Consider the following 21,298-nt stretch of genomic DNA (forward strand, 5'->3'; position numbering starts at 1 on the left):
TGAATTCACACATTCTTTCAAAAGAATCAGTTTAGGAGTGTAGTAATTATGATGTACTCTGTGTGAAATCTTTACAGATCAAGAGTAAAATCGAAAAGCAAATTGCACACTATGGATAGTTTAGCTATAGATCTTATACAGTACCTTAGCACAATATGTTGTCCTAAATTCAAACCCAAGCTGCTGTTTCCAGGCAATTTAAAAGTGTACTGGTAGGTGTCCTCGGTCAATTGAGTCACAGAACTTATGATGAAAGCCATAAATGTTTCTGGCATTAGGTCTGAATTGCTACTCTGCAAGAGCAACAATAAATGATTACAATTTTAAACAATACCCTCCAATTCAAATGTGGTGCTACAAATAAAAAACCCCAAATACAAATACAGTCATTATCTAATTCAATAGGTTCCCCTTTTTGAAATCCTATTTAAATTCCAGCACCTGTTTATTCACACAATTCTGACTTTGGCGATGCCTTTCTTGCTAATGAGGAAAGAAAGCTAAAGACCGTGGGATTAGTAAAAGCAAAAAAACCTCAATGCCTAGCAATAGAAAGTATGGTAGATCATAGAATACGTAGACGTTTTTCTGTCTAGTTTTTCTCACACCATTTCTTTCAAAAGCAGCTCCGTATTTCACGCTAGACCAGGGGTCTTCAAACTTGGCCCTTTTATGACGTGTGGACTTCAACTCCCAGAATTCCTTGAAGTCCACACGTCATAAAAGGGCCAAGTTTGAAGACCCCTGCAGGAGACTTTCTGCCTGCCATATTTCTCTCTTGGCAGAAATCCAAGAGGGCTTTCAACAGTTCCATGACAGCAGGTAAAGTTCTCTGTAAAGATCTAGTTAAAAACCTTATTTTCTAGACTTCAGTCTTAAAAAAAACATGTTACCTAACCCCCATCCTCAATAAATAAATAAATAAATAAGTAAAACCTTTTTACATTTTTGGTGTTATTTACCATGGTTTTAATCTTTTTCTGAGCGTGAAAGCCAGAAAAGAAAGCATTCTTTTTGAACCTTTTTTTAAGCCTTAGAATTAAACATTCTGAACAAGAAAGTAATAAAGTATGTGTACGTTTTACATCGAGGGCTGAGAGAAATGGCTTCCAGGCTAGAATCTCAAATCAGTCTCACTGCAAATAATGAAAAATCCCTAATCCTAACATTTTTACTTGTTGACCCTCACATTCTCCTGATTTCTCCATCTGTATACATTCCCTCTGGTTTTACAAACTCATAAAACCATCTGTGCACTGTTTTACTCACAAGTAAGTTCCAAGAACTTCACGTAAATTTGTTTAAGCCTGTAGCTGTACAGGTAGTCCTCGATTTAAGGCTAGTTGCTTAGCAACCAGTTACAACAGATCTCCTCAGGGCTACTTATATAACCTGGATCTGAAATTCTGATGGATTCCCCCCCCTTCCCCCCAAGATCATGTGATTGCATTTTGTGCATTCAGCAACCTGCCCACATTTAGAGTAGTTTGCAACATCCCACAATGAATTTCTGGCAAAAAAAATGCCTACTGCTGGTTTAATGATATTGATATTAGCTGTTATTTCCACTGAGGTCTAGGCTACAGCAGTTACAAAATAGAAGTCTCATTTGCAATAATACATTCTCTAGCATTCCTCCAATATTTATTACTAATACTAATAATATATTTATCTAACAAACACCTGTGCATTCTCTCCAGTTCTGGGAAATTTGAGAATATTGAGAAATATGAAAAATGCTTGAACTAAATGTTTTCCCAGAATGTTACCTAACGTCTAGTATTCCTCTCCCTGAATTTTGATCCCCAATATTTCTTTATCTTTCTGACTCTTATCCACCAAAGGTTTCACAGCAATTACAAGCAAAATAAAAGAGAGCGAACACCCTGATTTTGCATCTTTAGTTACTGGAAGACTTGTAGGGAGAGTTCCGGTTTGCTGTAATCCTTGCTGTAAATTAGTGGAAAAACTTAGGTCTAGGTAAGCATTCAAAAGAAGCGCTTTGCAAAGCATGAATACGACACCCTCTTCAAAGCATTAAAGTAGCTGCATCTTTTGGAAGAGCTATGTTGCTGCTTTGGGGGGAATGACAGAAGAATTAAACAACTATGCACGCAAGCTCAACACAGAAGCAGCCAGCAGCCTTCATTTACATTAATAAAATTTGTGAAGCATCTCTCTGAAATGTTTTACACAGCCCTAGTAATTTTAATAATACTCTACTTGCTGCTTCTTTCTGGAGAGGAGGCTTATGTCTTCTTTTGCCTTGGCCTCTTCCCACTTCTTTAGGTCTTCCTGATATATGTCATAAATGCAGGGTTTGCAGCCACTGCCACAGCACTGAGATGACAGTGGCTCTCTGGGCTTCAGAGACAGCCAGACTTCTTCACTCTGATCCATTACCTACAAAACACAATCCAACATTATTCCACTTAAAACTGCAGGACGGAGATGATCTCTCTCTGCTGCACAGACATGGAAGCATGCATTACTAAGTGCAGAATAACTGCAGGGCATATGATGTACTGTGATGCAGTTAGGCAGCGCTGGAATTTAAATAAGGAAAGGCCAGGTTCAAAAGTCACATTTTTAATAAAAGTTCTTTGACATCTTAGGCTCTGTCCTATTCAGACCAGCACGAAATGTTAGAACCAGCTTTGCTACGCTGTTACCAATTTGCCTTTAAGTAAAGTGTATTCTTTGTAGCCACAGCCTCCAAAGTCTTTCTTTGCTAACTGACCGACTTGGGACAGCTGACATTGAGTCTGAGAAGAGGACTTGTATATTAAAGAAATCCAAATGCCCAGGCTTTTTTGCTATATGAGGATCTCGGAGTCCTAGTAGACAATCACTTAAATATGAGCCAGCAGTGTGCTGCAGCTGCCAAAAAAGCCAACACAGTGCTAGGCTGCATTAACAGAGGGATAAAATCAAGATCACATGAAGTACTAATACCACTTTACAATGCTTTGGTAAGGCCACACCTGGAATACTGCATCCAGTTTTGGTCACCACGATGTAAAAAAGATGTCGAGACTCTAGAAAGGGTACAGAGAAGAGCAACAAAGATGATTGGGGGACTGGAGGCTAAAACATATAGGGAACGGTTGCTGGAATTGGGTATGTGTAGTTTAACAAAGAGAAGAGTGAGGGGTGACATGATAGCAGTGTTCCAATATCTCAGGGGCTGCCACAAAGAAGAGGGAGTCAAGCTATTCTCCAAAGCGCCTGAAGGCAGGACAAGAAGCAATGGATGGAAACTAGTCAAGGAGAGAAGCAACCTAGAACTAAGGAGAAACTTCCTGACAGTTAGAACAATTAACCAGTGGAACAACCTGCCTCCAGAAGTGGTGAATGCTCCAACACTGGAAGTTTTTAAGAAGAGACTGGACAGCCATTTGCCTGAAATGGTATGGGGTTTCCTGCCTGAGCAGGGGGTTGGACTAGATGACCTCCAAGGTCCCTTCCAACTACTACTACTACTTCTTCTTCTTCTTCTTCTTCTTCTAATACGCTGATGATACCCAACTTTTTCTTTCCACCCCAAATCAACATCTATATGAAGCTGCTGGGTGAGATCATTCGTGGTTTCGGGGTGGGGTATCATCAGTACGCTGATGAAACCCAACTTTTTCTTTCCACCCCAAACCAACCCAGTGATGCCCTCGCCGTGATGTCCCGTTGCCTGGAGGCGGTCCAGATCTGGATGGGGAGAAACAGGCTTCGTCTCAATCCCGCCAAGACTGAGTGGCTGTGCATATCGGCATCTCGGGCTAACCAGACTATTCCACCTCTAACGATGGGGGGTGAGGTGTTACCCCCCGTTGATAGGGCTCGCAACTTGGGCGTCCTCCTTGATTCCCGGCTCAATTTTGAAGACCATATTGGAGCCGTGACCAGGGGGGCTTTTGCCTAGGTTCGCCTGGTGCGACAGTTGCGACCCTATCTGGACCGAGATGCCCTACGCACAGTCACTCACGTGCTCGTGACCTCCCATTTAGACTACTGCAACGCTCTCTACATGGGGCTGCCCTTGAGGACCACTCGGAGGCTTCAGCTGGTGCAGAATGCGGCCGCGCGACTTGTGATGGGGGTTTCCCGATACTCCCATGTAACACCTCTACTCCGCGAGCTGCATTGGCTCCCCGTTGCCCTCCGGGTGAGATTCAAGGTGCTGGCGATGACCTATAAAGCCCTAAATGGCTTGGGTCCGGGATATCTGAGGGAACACCTGCTGCCAGCATCAAGCTCCCTTCGTCCAGTGCGCTCCCACAGGGAGGGTCTTCTCAGGGTGCCACCGGTCAGAGATTGCCAGCGGACGACACCCAGGGATAGGGCCTTCTCAGTGGGTGCGCCTGCCCTTTGGAACCAGCTGCCAGTGGAGCTTAGGACTGCCCCCGACCTCCGTTCATTCCGCTGGGACCTGAAGACCTGGCTCTTCGAGCTCTCTGGCCCAGGCTGAGAATTTTAATTTTAATTTTAATTTTAACTGGGGTTTTATTTGTTCAGGGACGAATATAATTTTTAAAATTGTTTTTAACTTGTATTTTTTGTTTTAATCACCCTGTAAACCGCCCTGAGTCCTTCGGGAAAGGGCGGTATATAAATATAATAAAATAAATAAATAAATAAATAATTATTTCAATTTGTGGCAGAGTTGCTAAAATGACAGACTGGACAGTACCAGTGTACCACCTATTAGATGGTTATTGGACAATGGATATTTTCCCATTATTGAATTGAAGCTGGCAAAAAACTACACTGGTAAAATTTTGCTTTCCCCATAACCAGTACCTATTCAATCTGTATTGACTCTGTTGTCACTGCAATAATTAAATATCCCTCCAAAGTACTGATCTGCAAATGTATTCCATGAGCAGCATAGATGGTTTCAGACATTTCTTTGTTTTGCTCATGTCCAGAGAGAAATAGAGTTACTTTGTTTGGGATATGGACCAAAACATGATTGCTCTTGGAACAAAGTGGTTTAAAGGCATAGAAGGATGGTAAAATGCCAAGGACATCAACTGCAGAAACAGAGTAAGGGTGTGTGTGCAGAGGGGAAAGATATTAGGAAAATTGGTGGAGGGAGAAAGTAGTCCAGATGTCAACTATCTCTACATCTGTCGGAAAACCAGGTTGTTCAAAAGTGCAAAATCCTCCGTGTTCCCCCTATCCTACTGACTTAATCATTTTGCAGATCAGCTGCCTCATTCCTCTGTACCTCATTGGTTAAATTCATCTAAAATACCCTGGACACTGCATGTTAGGAAGGACATTGAGAAACTGAACTGTGGCCGGATGAGAGTAACCAAGGTGGTCAGCAACCAGAAAGAAAAAACAATCTGACGAACAGTAGAAAAACGATGGGAACATTTATCGATGAGAAGATAGCAGGGAGACACAATAATTGCCTTCAGATATGTGAAAAGCAGTAGAGGTCAGAGCAGAATTGTTCAAAATTGTTCCGGGACACAGGACAAGAAAGCAAGGAATTAAATTACAAGGAAGTAGATTACAGGTCAAGAAAAACATCTTAATGGCCAGAGTTATTCCACCATGGAAGAGACTGGCTTAGCTTTTTTGGGGTGGGGTGGGGTGGGGCGGGGTTTAAACAAAAACAGGATGTGCATCTGTCAGGTATAGATCCCTGCATTAGGCAGGGGGTCGATCTTATTTTAACATGATGGGTATTACTGGGTGATTGAGTCAGGGCTCCTTGTGCTATGCTCACAATGGAAATGAACTAAAGGTGAGTGTCAATCATCCAGTCACACCTGCCATTTTGAAGCTAGGATTGTTAATGCAGATTCCCTGACTTAGGCTGGAAGATCTAAAGGTCTCTTCCAACCCTTCATCCTGTGAATCTATAGGCTGTGCAAATCACCCTAGAGTCCCTCCCAATATTGGCCAAAGCAATTAAAACATTCAGGGATTTGTTTCAGCTGAATTAGTGGGCAATCAAACAAGCCTGTCTGCTGCACGCTCTTCCTCCAGAATAATACGAGACAACACCTCACAGGTTTTTAACGCTCCTTGAGAGACTCTCGGATAGTATTGGAATAAAGGAAAATGCTACCGCGATACTAATACAGCTAAGAACGGTTGAAAGCTACCACACTTATTGGGGGGGCGGGGGGAGGGTAATAGTAGAAAAAGATACTGCAAAGGCATGTGCAATCAGAATCGAGCTGGAAGGGACCTTGGAGGTCTTCTAGCCCCCCCCTCATGGCCTGAGAGGAACAGTGAGGCTCCTCCAGTGGACCATGCCTTGGCACTTGGCCCCGGTCCCTTCTCCTTCTGCCAGAGACCCTTAGATCTGTCCCACTTCTGCCCAGGCCCCCACAGCTACCCTTGATGCGAGTGATGTAGAGCTAGCCACACCCACCCAGCAGGCCATACACACTCTAGCCACCCCCACCCAGTAGGCCACGCCCACCTTGGCCACCCCCACCCAGTAGGCCACGCCCACCTTGGCCACCCCACCCCCACAAGGGCAACCGCAATGCTGATGTGGCCCTCAAATGAGATTGAGTTTTGACACCTCTCCGTTCTGCCCTAACTGCCATTAATAATAACGATGATGATAATAACAATAGAGTTAGAAGGGACCTTGGAGGTCATCTAGTCCAACCCCCTGCTCAGGCAGGAGGACTACCTGTATTTCAAGACATGGGTGGACTTCTGCTGGCTGGGGAATTCTGGGAAACCCAAGTCCACTGCTCTTAAAGGCCCCTCCCAGGATAGTGTTCCCCACTCTGGGCCTTCCCTGTTGCTGTTGTTGTTAGTTGCGAAGTCGTGTCCGACCCATCGCGACCCTATGGACAATGTTCCTCCAGGCCTTCCTGTCCTCTACCATCTTCTGGAGTCCATCTAAGCTCACGCCTACTGCTTCAGTGACTCCATCCAGCCACCTCATTCTCTGTCGTCCCCTTCTTCTATTGCCCTCAATCTTTCCCAGCATTAGGCTCTTCTCCAGTGAGTCCTTCCTTCTCATTAGGTGGCCAAAGTATTTGAGTTTTAGCTTCAGGATCTGGCCTTCTAAAGAGCAGTCAGGGTTGATCTCCTCTAGGACTGACCGGTTTGATCGCCTTGCAGTCCAAGGAACTCGCAGGAGTCTTCTCCAGCACCATAGTTCAAAGGCTTCAATTCTTTGGCGCTCAGCCTTTCTTATGGTCCAGCTTTCACTGCCATACATTGCAACTGGGAAGACCATAGCCTTGACTATACGGATTTTTGTTGACAGGGTGATGTCTCTGCTTTTTAGTGTGCTGTCTAGATTTGCCATGGCTTTCCTCCCAAGGAGCAAGCGTCTTTTAATTTCTTGGCTACAGTCCCCATCTGCAGTGATCTTGGAGCCAAGGAAAATAAAATCTGTCACTACCTCCATTTCTTCCCCATCTATTTGCCAGGAATTGAGAGGGCCAGATGCCATGATCTTGGTTTTCTTAATGTTTAGTTTCAACCCAAGTTTTGCACTCTCCTTCTTCACCCGCAACACCAGGCTCTTTAGTTCTTCTTCACTTTCTGCCATTAGAGTGGTATCATCTGCATATCTTTGGTTGTTGATGTTTCTTCCGGCAATCTTAATTCCAACTTTTGATTCATCTAGCCCTGCCTTTCTCATGATGTGCTCTGCATATAAGTTAAATAGGCAAGGCGACAGTATACAGCCTTGCCGGACTCCTTTCCCAATTTTGAACCAATCAGTGGTTCCGTGTCCAGTTCTCACTGTTGCTTCTTGGCCCGCATATAGATTTCTCAAGAGACAAATAAGATGGTCTGGTATGCCCATCTCTTTAAGGACTTGCCACAGTTTGTTATGATCCACACAATCAAAGGCTTTAGCATAGTCAATGAAGCAGAAGTAGATGTTTTTCTGGAACTCTCTAGCTTTCTCCATGATCCAGCGTATGTTAGCAATTTGATCTCTAGTTCCTCTGCCTCTTCGAAATCCTGCCTGTACTTCTGGTAGTTCTCGATCCACATACTGCTGGAGTCTAGCTTGTAGAATTTTAAGCATAACTTTACTAGCATGAGAAATGAGTGCAATGGTGCGATAGTTTGAACATTCTTTGGCACTGCCTTTCTTTGGAATTGGAATGTAAACTGATCTTTTCCAATCCTGTGGCCACTGTTGAGTTTTCCAAATTTGCTGGCAAATTGAGTGTAGCACTTTTACTGCATCGTCTTTTAAGATTTTGAATAGCTCAGCTGGAATACTGTCACCTCCACTAGCTTTGTTGTTGCTCAGCTTTTCTAAGGCCCACTTCACTTCACATTCTAGGATGTCTGGCTCGAGGTCAGTGACCACCTCATTGTGATTATCAGGGATGTTAAGCTCATTCTTGTATAATTCTTCTGTGTAATTTTGCCACCTCTTCTTAATCTCTTCTGCCTCTGTTAGGTCCCTGCCATTTTGGTCCTTTATCATGCCCATTTTTGCATGAAACGTTCCTTTCATCTCTCCAATTTTCTTGAAAAGATCTCTGGTCCTCCCTATTCTATTGTTTTCTTCTATTTCTTTGCATTGTTCATTTAAGAAGGCATTCTTATCTCTTCTAGCTATTCTTTGGAATTCTGCATTCAATTGGGCATATCTTTCTTTTTCTCCCTTGCCTTTCGCTTCCCTCCTTTCCTCAGCTATTTGCAAAGCTTCCTCAGACAGCCATTTTGCTTTCTTGCATTTCTTTTTCTTTGGGATGGTTTTGGTTGCTACCTGTTGTACAATGTTGCGAACCTCTGTCCATAGTTCTTCAGGCACTCTGTCTATCAGATCTAATTCCTTAAATCTATTTGTCACCTCTACTGTATATTCAACAGGAATATGATTTAATTCATACCTGACTGGCCTAGCGCTTTTCCCTACTTTCTTTAATTTAAGCCTAAACTTTGCAAGGAGAAGCTCATGGTCTGAGCCACAGTCAGCTCCTGGTCTTGTTTTTACTGACTGTATAGAGCTTCTCCATCTTTGGCTGCAGAGCATATAGTCAATCTGATTTCTGTGTTGACCGTCTGGTGATGTCCATGTGTAAAGCCGTCTCTTGGGTTGTTGGAAAAGAGTGTTTGCTATGACCATCGTATTCTGTTGACAAAATTCTATCAGCCTGTGCCCTGCTTCATTTTGTACTCCAAGGCCAAACTTGCCTGTTATTCCAGTTATCTTTTGGCTTCCTACTTTAGCATTCCAATCCCCCATGATGATAAGGACATCATTTCTGGGTGTTAGTTCTATAAGGTGCTGTAGGGCTTCATAGAACCGGTCAATTTCTTCCTCTTCAGCACTGGTGGTTGGGGCATAGACTTGGACTACTGTGATATTGAATGGTTTGCCTTGGATTCGAACTGAGATCATTCTGTCATTTTGAGGATTGTATCCCAGTATTGCTTTTCCTACTCTTTTATTGACTATGAAGGCTACTCCATTTCTTCTGAGGGATTCTTGCCCACAGTAGTATACCTGATGGTCATCTGAATTAAATTCACCCATTCCTGTCCATTTTAGTTCGCTGATACCTAAGATGTCAATGTTTAGTCTTGTCATCTCTTGTTTGACCACGTCCAGCTTTCCTTGATTCATGGATCTTACATTCCAGGTTCCTATGGAGAAAAAATCTTTACAGCATCGGACTTTCCTTTCACCACCAGACATATCCACAGCTGAGCGTCCTTTCGGCTTTGGCCCAGTCGCTTCATTCTTTCTGGCGCTACTAGTACTAGCCCTCTGCTCTTCCCCAGTAGCATGTTGGACGCCTTCCGACCTGAGGGGCTCATCTTCCAGCGTCATATCGTTTTGCCTTTTGGTACTGTCCATAGGGTTTTCATGGCAAAGATACTGGAGTGGGTTGCCATTTCCTTCTCCAGTGGATCACGTTTTGTCAGAACTCTCTGCTATGACCTGTCCGTCTTGGGTGGCCCTGCACGGCATAGCCCATAGCTTCATTGAATTACGCAAGCCCCTTCGCCACGACAAGGCAGTAATCCATGAAGGGGGGGCCTTCCCTACATGGCCTCTGATCTACTGTTTCTTGCCTTGCCTTCCTGGTGCTCTGGAAAACAAGCTTTGATTACCTCGCAGCCCCCCCCCCCGCCCTCTTCTTTGTGGCAGACCCTCAAATGCTGGCACACTGCTCTCCGTCACCCCTCGTCCTTCTTTTCTCTAGACTGCGCATGCGCAATTCCTGCAACGGTTCTGTCGGTGTCACCGGTCGGGTTCAACTGGGGCAGGGGTAGGCAACCTCGGCTCTTTTATGACTCGTGGACTTCAACTCCCAGAATTCCTGAGTCAGCTCTGCTGACTCAGGAATTCTGGGAGTTGAAGTCCACGAGTCATAAAAGAGCCGAGGTTGCCTACCCCTGAACTGAGGAAACCCTCGAAAGCCGGGCCATCGCTTGCAGACCTCTCAGTCTCTTTCACGCGCCTCGAGCAGAAAGCGGAGATTTCGAGCCTACGCGGTCCCGCCCCGTCGCGAGCATAGAAGACGCTCGGCCCCGCCCCCTCCCGCGCTGCCCCGAGCGGGAAAAGCGCCCCGCCCGCCCGTCAATCACCCAACGCGCCCGCCTCCTCTCCCGGCATGCTTTTCGCAGCCGGATCCAAGATGGCTGCCGCCGACCGTCTTCGCTGAGGCGAGCGGGGCGCGGAAGATGCTGGCGGCACGGCGGCTGGCTAAGCGAGAGGCGTGCTGGGCGGCCTGGGGCCAGCGCCGCCACAGAGGGCTGTACGGGCCGAAGACCCTCCGGCGTCCCTTGCCTCGCACTCCCTGGACTCTGAAGGGGCCGAACCCGGGGGGAGACCTACCGTGGTACTTACGGAGGCCGCCGCCGGTGCGGGAGCAACTGCCCGAGCTTGACACGGTGACGTACGCGGAGAAGATGTACCCGGTGCCTTGGCTGGCCAAGCCGACTTTCCCGAAGTGGGAGAGGGGCTGGGACGACCCTTACCACCGCCCCAGCCGTCCGATAGAAGAGCGGCCGGATTACAAGACGCGGCCTTGCTACGAGTTTCACCGCCGAAGCCGACTGCAGGAAGGTAACGCTGGGCGGCGGGGGCGTGGCTTGGACAAGGACAACCCCCCGCCGCGCGCTTTTGGTGGGCTTTTGCCAAAGCTTTTGGAACGCGGGGGGGGAGGACAGTTCGATTATCCCGGGGGGGGTGTTTGTCTTCAAATTTGGCGCTTTTATGACTTGTGGACTTCAACTCCCAGAATTCCTCAGCCAGCTATGCTGGCTGAGGAATTCTGGGAGTTGAAGTCCACAAGTCATAAAAGGGCCAAATTTGAAGACAAACACCCCCCCCCCTGGATTATCTTGATGGAGCCGGCAACTCTCAGGTAAATTGAGTTAAAGTTATCCGAATAAGGAACAGGACTAATCTTAATTTGTATGATGCTCAGGGGGAAAAAAAACCATGTTTCAATAGTTACATTAGTTGTTATGTATATTTCAATGTTATTTTTTGTGTGTCTTCGAGTCAGTTATTGACTCCCGTTGACTGCCTGGACAAATCCATGGGATTTTCTTGGCGAGATTGTTGGGATGTGACTTACTATTTTCACCTTGCTAAGGCTGAGAGTGACTGGCCCAAGGTCACCCAGTGGGACTAATTTATTTTTATTTTATTTTTTTATTTTTATTCCATTTATTCTTGGAGGTTATATGTTGCCCATTATATTTTTAAAGTTTTGCTTAATCATTCATGCTTTGCACAGGCCATGTAAAAGTAAGGAACGATGTTTGGAAGATCTGCTGCGCACAGAATAATTGGGTTTGGGAATTGCAATATTTTAGGAGTCTTCTCCCCCCCACCCCCCAAAATGTTTTTGTATCTTTTTCCCCTTTTTTGGCAGAGCTGACTTTTATTTATTTATTTTTTATTTTAATTCCATTTATATCCCGCCCTTCTCCGAAGACTCAGGGCGGCTTACAAGCTTAGCAGTAGCCTTCATTCTATGTATATGCCTGTTTATTAGGGCTTTCACACACCCCCAAGCGGCATTATTATAACTCATGACCTCCCACTTTTTAACTTGATGCCTTAACTACTATACCACGGGTTGGCAACCCGCGGCTCCAGAGCCGCATGCGGCTCTTTGAGCCATCTCCTGCGGCTCCCAGCCGCCCGGTGCGCGTGCACCTCTTCGAACGGGCAGTGGTGCGCGCGCACCTTTCCAAATGGAGAGTGGCACCACCCGTTTGGAGAGGTGTGCGCGCACCTCTCCGAATGGGCGGAGGTGCGCGCGCACCTCTCCAAACCTTTGGAGAGGTGCGTGAGCACCTCCGCCCGAACAGGCAGTGGCGCCGCTTGTTGGGAAAGCTGCCGCGGCCCGTTTGCACAGCTCCGAACGAGGAGAGGTGCATGCGCACCTCCGCCTGAACGGGTAGCGGCGCCGCTCTTTGGGAAGGCTGCGGCGGCCCGTTTGCAGGCTGCCGAAGGCGGCAGCTCTGCAAACGGGCCGTCGCCGTCGTGCAACCGGTTCCATCATACATTAAAAATGGCAACCGCACGCATCCGCGCATGCGCATGAAAAAACGTTTTGTGCATGCGCAAAACTTTTTTGCGCATGCGCATGCATGGACGCACGCACGCGGCTCCCACTTTTTTGTGTGTGTGATGGAACCGGTTCCCAGTGGCTCTTTTCCTTTTTCAGGTTGCCGACCCCTGTACTATACCAAGCTGGCTCTTTATATTTACATATATACTGCTCAAAGAAATAAAGGGAACACTTAAACAACACAATGTAATGTATTTAATAGTAGGATCTTACTTTCTGTTCCATTTATTTTTTTTGAGCAGTATATTTGTAAACAGGTAACGGAATGTTGTAAAAAAAGAAAGTTTATGTAATCTTAGGTTAGCCATACTTGCCCAATTTATTAGGTGCAAGGTCAACTCAAGCCAGTACCCATTTATAATTCCTTATTGTACTTATGTCCTCTCCTTGCTCTTAGGAAGTACTTTGCCTTTATTATTATGCTTTTTCCACTTCTGTAATCGGATGTAGAAGTAGTATACAATAGTTGTCATTGTTGGAGTGAATTGAGTATTGTGTGTAAGGTGAAAAGCGTATATTGGTTTCTCTCTGTGTTAATATGTACATATTTATTTTGAGGTGTGAAGCAAGCATTGTGGCTAACCAAGGCAAAGCTAATAAAAGGCTTACCCTCCCCAATACTTAACATAATGAATGACATAACTCACCAGTTGGAGGACCAGGATGAGAAAATTCTAAATGCGATTTCTCATGCTCGTTTTTGGGCTGGCACTGAAGATGATATTTCATTTGATAAATACAGGTATGTTTTTGGCATAAGTTTTCTTTGTAGTTTCAGGGCTGTTGGTGTTGTCATTGTTTTAAAATTAAGTGTATAATTGGATAATTTTATACAGTAACTCCCCAAAATGTATGAAGGAAATATCTGAGATACAGCTTATTATACTATACCTTCACTGGTTTCTGCTTGTAGAAATAGTAGTTCATCCTCTTAAATGACTCAGAAATGTTGTGTTGGATATATGTGTAAATTCTTTCTTTATTCTTTATTGGCCAAATATGGTTGGACACACAAGGAATTTGTCTCCGGGGCATAAGCTCTCAGTGTACATACAAGTAATAGTGATAATCATGATCATAAACAACATTAAATACATCCGTCATAAATTGTAAAACACAGGATTTCATCATAAGCCATAAGATGCAACACTTAGTGATAATCATAGAATACTAGCTAAGCAAACAACATAAATCATACTAGCATACTAAAAAACCCAATATAAATTGTAAGATACAAAGTTAAAGTCATAAGATGATAGGTAGGAAAGATGAGGAGTATCATAGTAATACAGTAATACATACAGGTGAAACTCGAAAAATTAGAATATCGTGCAAAAGTTCATTTATTTCAGTAATGCAACTTAAAAGGGGAAACTAATATATGAGATAGACTCATTACATGCAAAGCAAGATAGTTCAAGCCGTGATTTGTCATAATTGTGATGATTATTTATTTATTTTTAATCCCATTTATATCCCGCGCTTCTCCGAAGACTCAGGGCGTACAGCTCATGAAAACTCCAAATCCACAATCTCAGAAAATTAGAATATTGTGAAAAGGTGCAATATTCTAGGCTCAAAGTGTCCCACTCTAATCAGCTAATTAAGCCATAACACCTGCAAAGGATACCTGAGCCTTTAAATGGTCTCTCAGTCTGGTTCAGTAGGAATCACAATCATGGGGAAGACTGCTGACCTGACAGTTTTTTTTTAATCCCATTTATATCCCGCCCTTCTCTGAAGACTCAGGGCGGCTTACAATTTAAAGCACAAATCAATGTGCTTAGCAATAGCCTTCATTCTATGTATATGCCTGCTTATTAGGGCTTTCGCCCCCCCCCCCCCCAGCGGCATTATTACAAAGTCAGCTTATTACCCCCAACAATCTGGGTCCTCATTTTACCTACCTCGGAAGGATGGAAGGCTGAGTCAACCTTGAGCCTGGTGGGATGTGAACCTGCACTAATTGCAGGCAGCTGGTGTTACTTAAGGAGGCATTAGCCCACTGCTCCACCAAGGCTCTGTTGTGCAGAAAACCATCATTGACACCCTCCATAAGGAGGGAAAGCCTCAAAAGGTAATTGCAAAAGAAGTTGGATGTTCCCAAAGTGCTGTATTAAAGCACATTAATAGAAAGTTATGTAGAAGGGAAAAGTGTGGAAGAAAAAGGTACACAAGCAGCAGGGATGACCGCAGCCTGGAGAGGATTGTCAGGAAAAGGCCGTTCAAAAGTGTTGGGGACTTTCACAAGGAGTGGACTGAGGCTGGAGTCAGTGCATCAAGAGCCACCACACACAGACGGATCCTGGACATGGGCTTCAAATGTCGTATTCCTCTTGTCAAGCCGCTCATGAACAACAACGTCAGAAGCATCTTACCTGGGCTAAAGAAAAACAGACCTGGTCTGTTGCTCAGTGGTCTAAAGTCCTCTTTTCTGATGAGAGCAACTTTTGCATCTTATTTGGAAACCAAGGACCCAGAGTCTGGAGGAAGAATGGAGAGGCACACACTGCAAGATGCTTGAAGTCCAGTGTGAAGTTTCCACAGTCTGTGTTGATTTGGGGAGCCATGTCATCTGCTGGTGTTGGTCCACTGTGCTTCATTAAGTCCAGGGTCAATGCAGCCATCTACCAGGAGATTTTGGAGCACTTCATTCTTTCTTCATTCTTTCTGAAATAAATGAACTTTTGCACGATATTCTAATTTTTCGAGTTTCACCTGTATGTCTTGAGTGTTTTTGAGCACCTCATTAACCCAAATATGGGCGAAATCTTTGTCAACAATCATTCTTTGTCAGCAATCCAAATTTATTTAGTAATACATATGTATATACATAGTAATACAGGCTTCCATGTAAGCTGCCCTGAGTCACCATGTGAGAGTTGGATGGCCATATAAATTTGTTTAATTTTTTTAAAAAATAATTTTATAAGAGCATTATTTTACTATCAGGAGTTTGGGAAATGTTTTCCTGAGATTTTACCGTGTTCTTTGCATAATGGTCATTTGTTTCTCTGAAAATGTTAAGCTAGGCAATTGCTGATGTATGAGGTGCTTTACAAGAGAAAATGGACAGATTTCTACTCCATGGATCAGCAATGTGGTGCCCCAGTAAAAGAAATATATGAAATCCTCATTGGATTAGAAAATCTCACATACTTTGGTGAGAGAAAAATTCACAGAATGCCAAAATAATGGCCAAATCTAATACAATTTGGTCATCTTGTGAGAATTAGGCTATTTTTTAAAATCAGGTTTAGTTTTTGGTTGCCTGGCCTAAAATTACTGCCCCCCCCATCTATCATTTAAAAAAGGTAAACAAAACAAATGCAAAAAATGTGTTTTATTTGTTATATGATTTCATTATTTTATATAAATGATCTTTCTGAAATAAGGTGAATTCTAGAAAGTTTGAAGGGCAAGTAAATCTGAAAAAATGAAACAATAGTTTTGAATGTATGGGAAGAATTTTGAAATACATTTAATTTCATCGTTCAATATTCAATTTTGAGAGAAGTCATGAAAATTATTTCTACCTTCCCAATTGTTGTCCCTGTCTATAATTAGAAAAGGAAGATTAAATTTGGGAAATAAGTATAATTTGTACTTATAATACCGTAATTGTTCATTTGTATAAACCTCATTATATTGTAACAGTTGAAGTAACTTAAATCCAATTGGATTAATAACAAATACCTGGTATGTTATCTCATGTACAGTTGTAACTTTCACCTTATTTTGTGTTTGCCATTTTGCAAATATTACAATAAATATCAGTTAAGAAACTCCTGATACAGTGAAACTACTGGCTTGGATCTAACTATCCTCTTCTTCTGAAGTCCTGTGCTTCTGGAAGACCTGCTCCATTTGTGCAGGTCAATGACGGTCAAATATCCCTCACTGAGTAAAAGAATGATGTCCCAAGACTACAGAGCAACAGCTACATGGGAACGAGGTTAGTTAAAACTGTAAACTTTCTTCAGGGCAAGCACAATGTAATTAATAGACTGCAGAAAACTAAGGGCAAAGATCCCAGATTCTGCAGTAGAGCCAGTGATATTATAAAGCAGACATGTCAAACACAAGGCCCGGGGGCCAGATCCGGCCCGCGAAGTGGTTTCATGCGGCCCGCGAAGCCATCCTGGAAACAGTGAGGGAACGGCCCCCACTGCCATGGCCCTGGCCCAGAGACCCTCCTCCTGCCAGAGACCCTCAGATCTGTCCCACTCCTGCCCAGGCCCCCATAGGCACCGTTGATGCGAACGATGTAGAGCTGGCCACACCCACCCAGTAGGCCATACACACTCTAGCCACGCCCACCTAGTACACCACGCCCACCCAGGCCATAGCCACCCGGCCCCCTGAGGTCAACTGCAATGCTGATGTGGCCCTCAATGAAATTGAGTTTGACACCCCTGTTATAAAGGTATCTTCTGTGGTATAAAGGTTTGTCCTGAATAGAGGAAAGGATTTGCTTCTTCATATATGAAGAAAATAGTTCCTAGAGAGGATCTATACGTATGTGTTTGGGGTGGGGGAGACAGTCCAGTTGCTGGGCTGGATTAAATTCTCTACAAGTTGTCAAAAAGTTATAGAAATTTACAGGTAAAATGCACGGTTAGAACAAATATGAAGTACTTTTGATTTCAAAGAATAACTTTAAACTTAGATTTCAAATGTTTTCCTGATAGTAGCTGAGCCAGTATAGGTTGGTAGATCAATAGAAGTTTTCTGATTTCTCAGTCTTGGGCTGAGAGACTGTGCCTGGCCTAAAGTCACCAAACCTGCTTCTCTGCCTAAGGAAAGACAAGAGCCAAGGTCTTCCTTGTCCAAATCCAACACTTGATCCAGTACATTGCACTGTCACTACGTAAAATAAATATGCACATCAGGTATTAACTTTTTGCAAGACATTTAATATTTCTCAGTAATACTTGTTCTCAGGGACTTTGGACAATATACACATATTAACAGTCTTGTCATCAAAAATAAAATTAGGGTTTTAGAAGCGAAAAGGAGCAAAATAGATTGGCACTTGATAATTTATTTTTATTAGATTTATATACCGCCCTTTCCCGAAGGACTCAGGGCGGTTTACAGGGCATTTTAAAATCATACCAATAGTTGTCCTACTATTCAGGTTTATGATTTCCAGAATTAAGAAAATAGCCACTTGGAAGTGTTCTTGAAAAGTTTTTTATCCCTGGTTTTACAATATCTGGCTTATAACATGTTATTTTCTTTTATAGAGTCTGCTCTCATTCAGATTAATATTACCTGTGCAAAGCTTCTGAATGCAGAAAATTGCCTACAACCTATAGCATCCAGTGACGAGATATTAGCCACTAAAGATCATGATTTAGAAACGTTCTATCCTATTTCACCTATAATTGATCTTAGGGAAAAGAATGTATACAAAATAAAAAATGACACTGGTAAGATTAAATATAATTTGTTTCATAATTTCTTAATTTGTAGGTGTGAATCTACTAAATGAATTATGAGAGTAAAAGGGTCTAAATACAAAGAGTTGAGTGAATGTAAGTGAAGCATCAAATGTCCTAAGTAATGGTCTGAAAAATATAGATTATATTCAGATGGTCTTACTTCTTTTGCAGTAAGTTGTGATCTTGTACTAAATTATGCCCTAATTTATATTTAGGTTTCAACAAAGGCTACCCATATCCTTATCCTCATACAACATACACTATTGAAAGTGGGAAAAGGGAGATATCGGAACATTTACAAACCAGAGTTCTGATGTTTGCTTTTGGGAATGCTCTAGCCAAGGCTAAGAAACTTTATGGAGTAAGTATAATTTAGATGGAAAAGGTATGTCTTGCCATAAGTGATCAGGAGATGCTGGTCACTTTTGCTTTTGACAGTTCCATTAACTGCGCTTCATAAATACTGTTCCACTAACAGTTAACATGAAATAAATACACACATGCAGCTTCTGCAAGTCTTGACTGCAGATTTCCTAGAAAAAAGAAGACTGGAACAGCAATGCTTGTAAATCTAGGACGTATCTTGCATAGTCCCTGTTGGATCTGCATTGTGTTGGTTGGCTGTTTAAAGGGACATAATGTGAAGACACTGTGAGAGTGATCGAGCTGACAGTACTGAATAAAATGATCAGAGGTAGCAAATTCATATTGCTGATCATATGGATGTTATGATCATAGTACATAGTTTTGGATTTTAACAAGGCAAATGGAGTTTTAAACTTTGTGCATGCATGAGGTAACTGCATTTTTGAATTTCCTATCTCAGAGTAAAATAATTTTCCATATATTTGTAATTCCTGAACAGTTATGACTACTTTAAGAGAAATTCATGAGATTGGAATGGCTTTGCGTATATTACCTAGTGTTGGAGATGACAAAAGCCAGCACTGATTTTCCTGTTTGTTAAACGGGGAATTTGGTCGGTCTTTGGCAAAGCCACCTGTGAGTTTTCTGCTACATATAAGGTCATCAGTCAAAATACAATCAGGAATTTGTGTTTGTTGAACCTGCATGTTACTTAGGTCAGGATAGCAGGTCAATGAATGAATATGGTTTGATAACCATATATCTGATTAATAGCCGATCATAGCTTCCTATTAATTGTGATAGCCCAGTTTGTCTCCTCTTATGCTTCTGATGCAGCCTTTTTTTTCCTTGCCCAGGATGAACCCAAAGTCTTGGAGAAGCCAGTGGTTGTTCAGAGTATTGGTACAAATGGCCAAGCTTTCCATTTTGTAGTGTTTCAATTAAACACAACAGATTTGGACCCTAGCAGTGGTGTGAAAAACCTGGCCTGGCTGGATGCGGATCAGCTTTTGTATGAGGATGCCAGGAAGCATCCAGAAATCAAGAAAAAAATAGTTCTGGTATGTTGATAATGTGAAATTACTTGTTGACCAAGTTATCACCAAAAGAACTTCTAGCTTTTTAACTTAGTTAGAAAATATTTATTATTGGCTAGATCTATGTTTGGCCTTTTCTCCAGGAGGTCAAAGTGACTTTGTCAGAGGAGCACAGTCCTTATCTTCAGAACCAGACTTTGAGGTGGGTGACAGCTAAGAGAGAGCAAGTGACTGACATAAAGTCACTTAAGTTTTCCACAGACAGTGGAGTAGAAAGTAAATTCCTTAGTCCTAATCCAACATCTACACCCTGGCTCACATACAACTGCTTTTAAGGCTAATGCAGTTAATGGTAAAGCTATTTAAAAGTTTTCAAAGCTGTATTACTGTAACCTGCTGTACTGGTCTGAAACCCATAATTAATGCAAAATGTAGCCACTAGACAACACTAGAATGCAAAACGTGGGGCCACATTCTCTTAAATTATATCAGGGTCTCTCCAATTATATCAGTCATCTGGTGCTCTTCAGGAGAGCCCTGTGTTTGGCTTATGAACTGCTGTATAGTATGCTAACATCTGAAGGACAGCCTTCTCTATGGTGGCCTTTGTCCTGTGAAATGACCATTCCATATTATACATCAAGTATCATTTAAAAACCATCCTATTTAGTTCGATTATTCCCAGCCATATGTATGCTGGATTTTTTTTTAAAAAAATGTATCTGATTGAATTTCTAAAGTGCTTATGGAATATTTACAGTGAGTATAAATATGGTTTTATTTTTAAAAAAAAAATTAAAAAGCTCTTCCTCAGACTGGAATAGGATATCTTGGAAGTCCTTTGACAGAAACCATCCCCAATATTAGAGGGTGATTCAAACAGATTAATCCATGTAATTTATGTCTCATGCTGGAAATTATAACTGGTTGACCGCTGAGAGTTTCCAAAAGGGAAAAATTCTGTTACTTAACATTGCTGCTCTTATTTTCTTGTGATTCATTGAACAGAAGAAAACTTTCTTGAAGGGGCAATTGCAGTAGCACATTGCAATGTTTAGATGCTGTCCTAATTTGTGTGCCAAACATTGAAATATCAGGTTTTTTTCTCTACAGATTCCTGCTGGAATACATGGCTATAACCCAGACACATTCAAAAAATTCCTGGCACTCTACTTGCACGGTGTTGTGTGAACAGATCCCAAGAAGTCTGAGCTCAACTTCTAGTTCTTCCTGAAATACTACACCAGACGTACCGTTAACACAAGACTGAAAAGGATATGTTATTTGTAATAAAAGATATTTTTAAATACACGTTAAAGCGTAATACTTTGAAGAATTAGAGTAAGATTTGATGTAGTGTTCCAAGGAGGCCATAGTTATGGGAGAAGAACTAAGTCATAACTTTTAGCCACTTTGAAGGATATTTTAATTCACAACATTGGATATGTATAGTGGAAGGTATGCCGAATTAGGAAACTTTTTAATTTAAAACAGATCTATATGGTGAATTGGTTCAGGAAGGCAAGACAGTTGAATTCTTACCTAAATAAGGACGAACATGTTTCTTTGAATTTTGTTTCTGCCAAACCAGGTTCAGCCCAAAACAGTTTGGCAAGTATCCAGATTTGAAACAAAACACTTCTGCTTTGAGCCATTAAATGAAAGTGTTTTCCTGAGGGGGTTCTGTTGTGCAATGGGAAGTCCTATAATGGTTGTGTTTTTTTTGGGGGGGGGGGAATTCATACTTACCTAATTGAGAGTTTAGGTTTATTAAAAGCTGACAAAGGTAAATTGCAATAGGTATTTCCCACCCAAGCTCAAATGTGTAACATCCCTAAAATGGAATATTACGGTAACTATTTTATAATGAGTGTAAGTGTAGAGGATGCATTTTGGG

The 21,298-nt window shown here is 42.6% G+C and overlaps 2 protein-coding genes across 3 annotated transcripts in view; one reads left to right on the top strand and one right to left on the bottom strand.

Moving 5' to 3' along the window:
- Window positions 1-11,010, bottom strand: part of CYB5RL (cytochrome b5 reductase like) — a 24,297-nt gene extending 13,287 nt beyond the window's left edge. For both annotated transcript variants that reach the window (XM_083359298.1, XM_083359297.1), the window contains exons 1-3: window positions 10,811-11,010; window positions 2,224-2,403; window positions 145-293 (exon numbers count right to left, since the gene is read on the bottom strand). In XM_083359298.1, the coding sequence (XP_083215424.1) occupies window positions 145-293; window positions 2,224-2,400 (326 nt within the window). In that variant the 5' untranslated portion in view covers window positions 2,401-2,403; window positions 10,811-11,010. The remainder of the gene's footprint in view (window positions 1-144; window positions 294-2,223; window positions 2,404-10,810) is intronic.
- Window positions 10,592-20,712, top strand: MRPL37 (mitochondrial ribosomal protein L37). Its single transcript, XM_083359290.1, has 7 exons — window positions 10,592-11,029; window positions 13,110-13,293; window positions 16,391-16,506; window positions 17,801-17,986; window positions 18,214-18,359; window positions 19,222-19,425; window positions 20,515-20,712. The coding sequence occupies exons 1-7, from the start codon at window positions 10,645-10,647 to the stop codon at window positions 20,590-20,592; spliced, it is 1,299 nt and encodes a 432-aa protein (XP_083215416.1). The 5' UTR covers window positions 10,592-10,644; the 3' UTR covers window positions 20,593-20,712.
- The last annotated feature ends 586 nt before the right edge of the window (window positions 20,713-21,298 follow it).

The sequence above is a fragment of the Vipera ursinii genome (assembly GCF_947247035.1).
Source record: "Vipera ursinii genome assembly, chromosome: 3".
Lineage (NCBI taxonomy): Eukaryota > Metazoa > Chordata > Lepidosauria > Squamata > Viperidae > Vipera > Vipera ursinii.

Bases quoted from the DNA above. Each gene is read 5' to 3' on its own strand.
- MRPL37 (XM_083359290.1), top strand. From the start codon at position 10,645: ATGCTGGCGGCACGGCGGCTGGCTAAGCGAGAGGCGTGCTGGGCGGCC. The intron at 11,030-13,109 runs GTAACGCTGGGC...ATTTATTTTGAG, and splicing joins CCGAAGCCGACTGCAGGAAG to GTGTGAAGCAAGCATTGTGG. The intron at 13,294-16,390 runs GTATGTTTTTGG...CTTCTTCTGAAG, and splicing joins ATTTCATTTGATAAATACAG to TCCTGTGCTTCTGGAAGACC.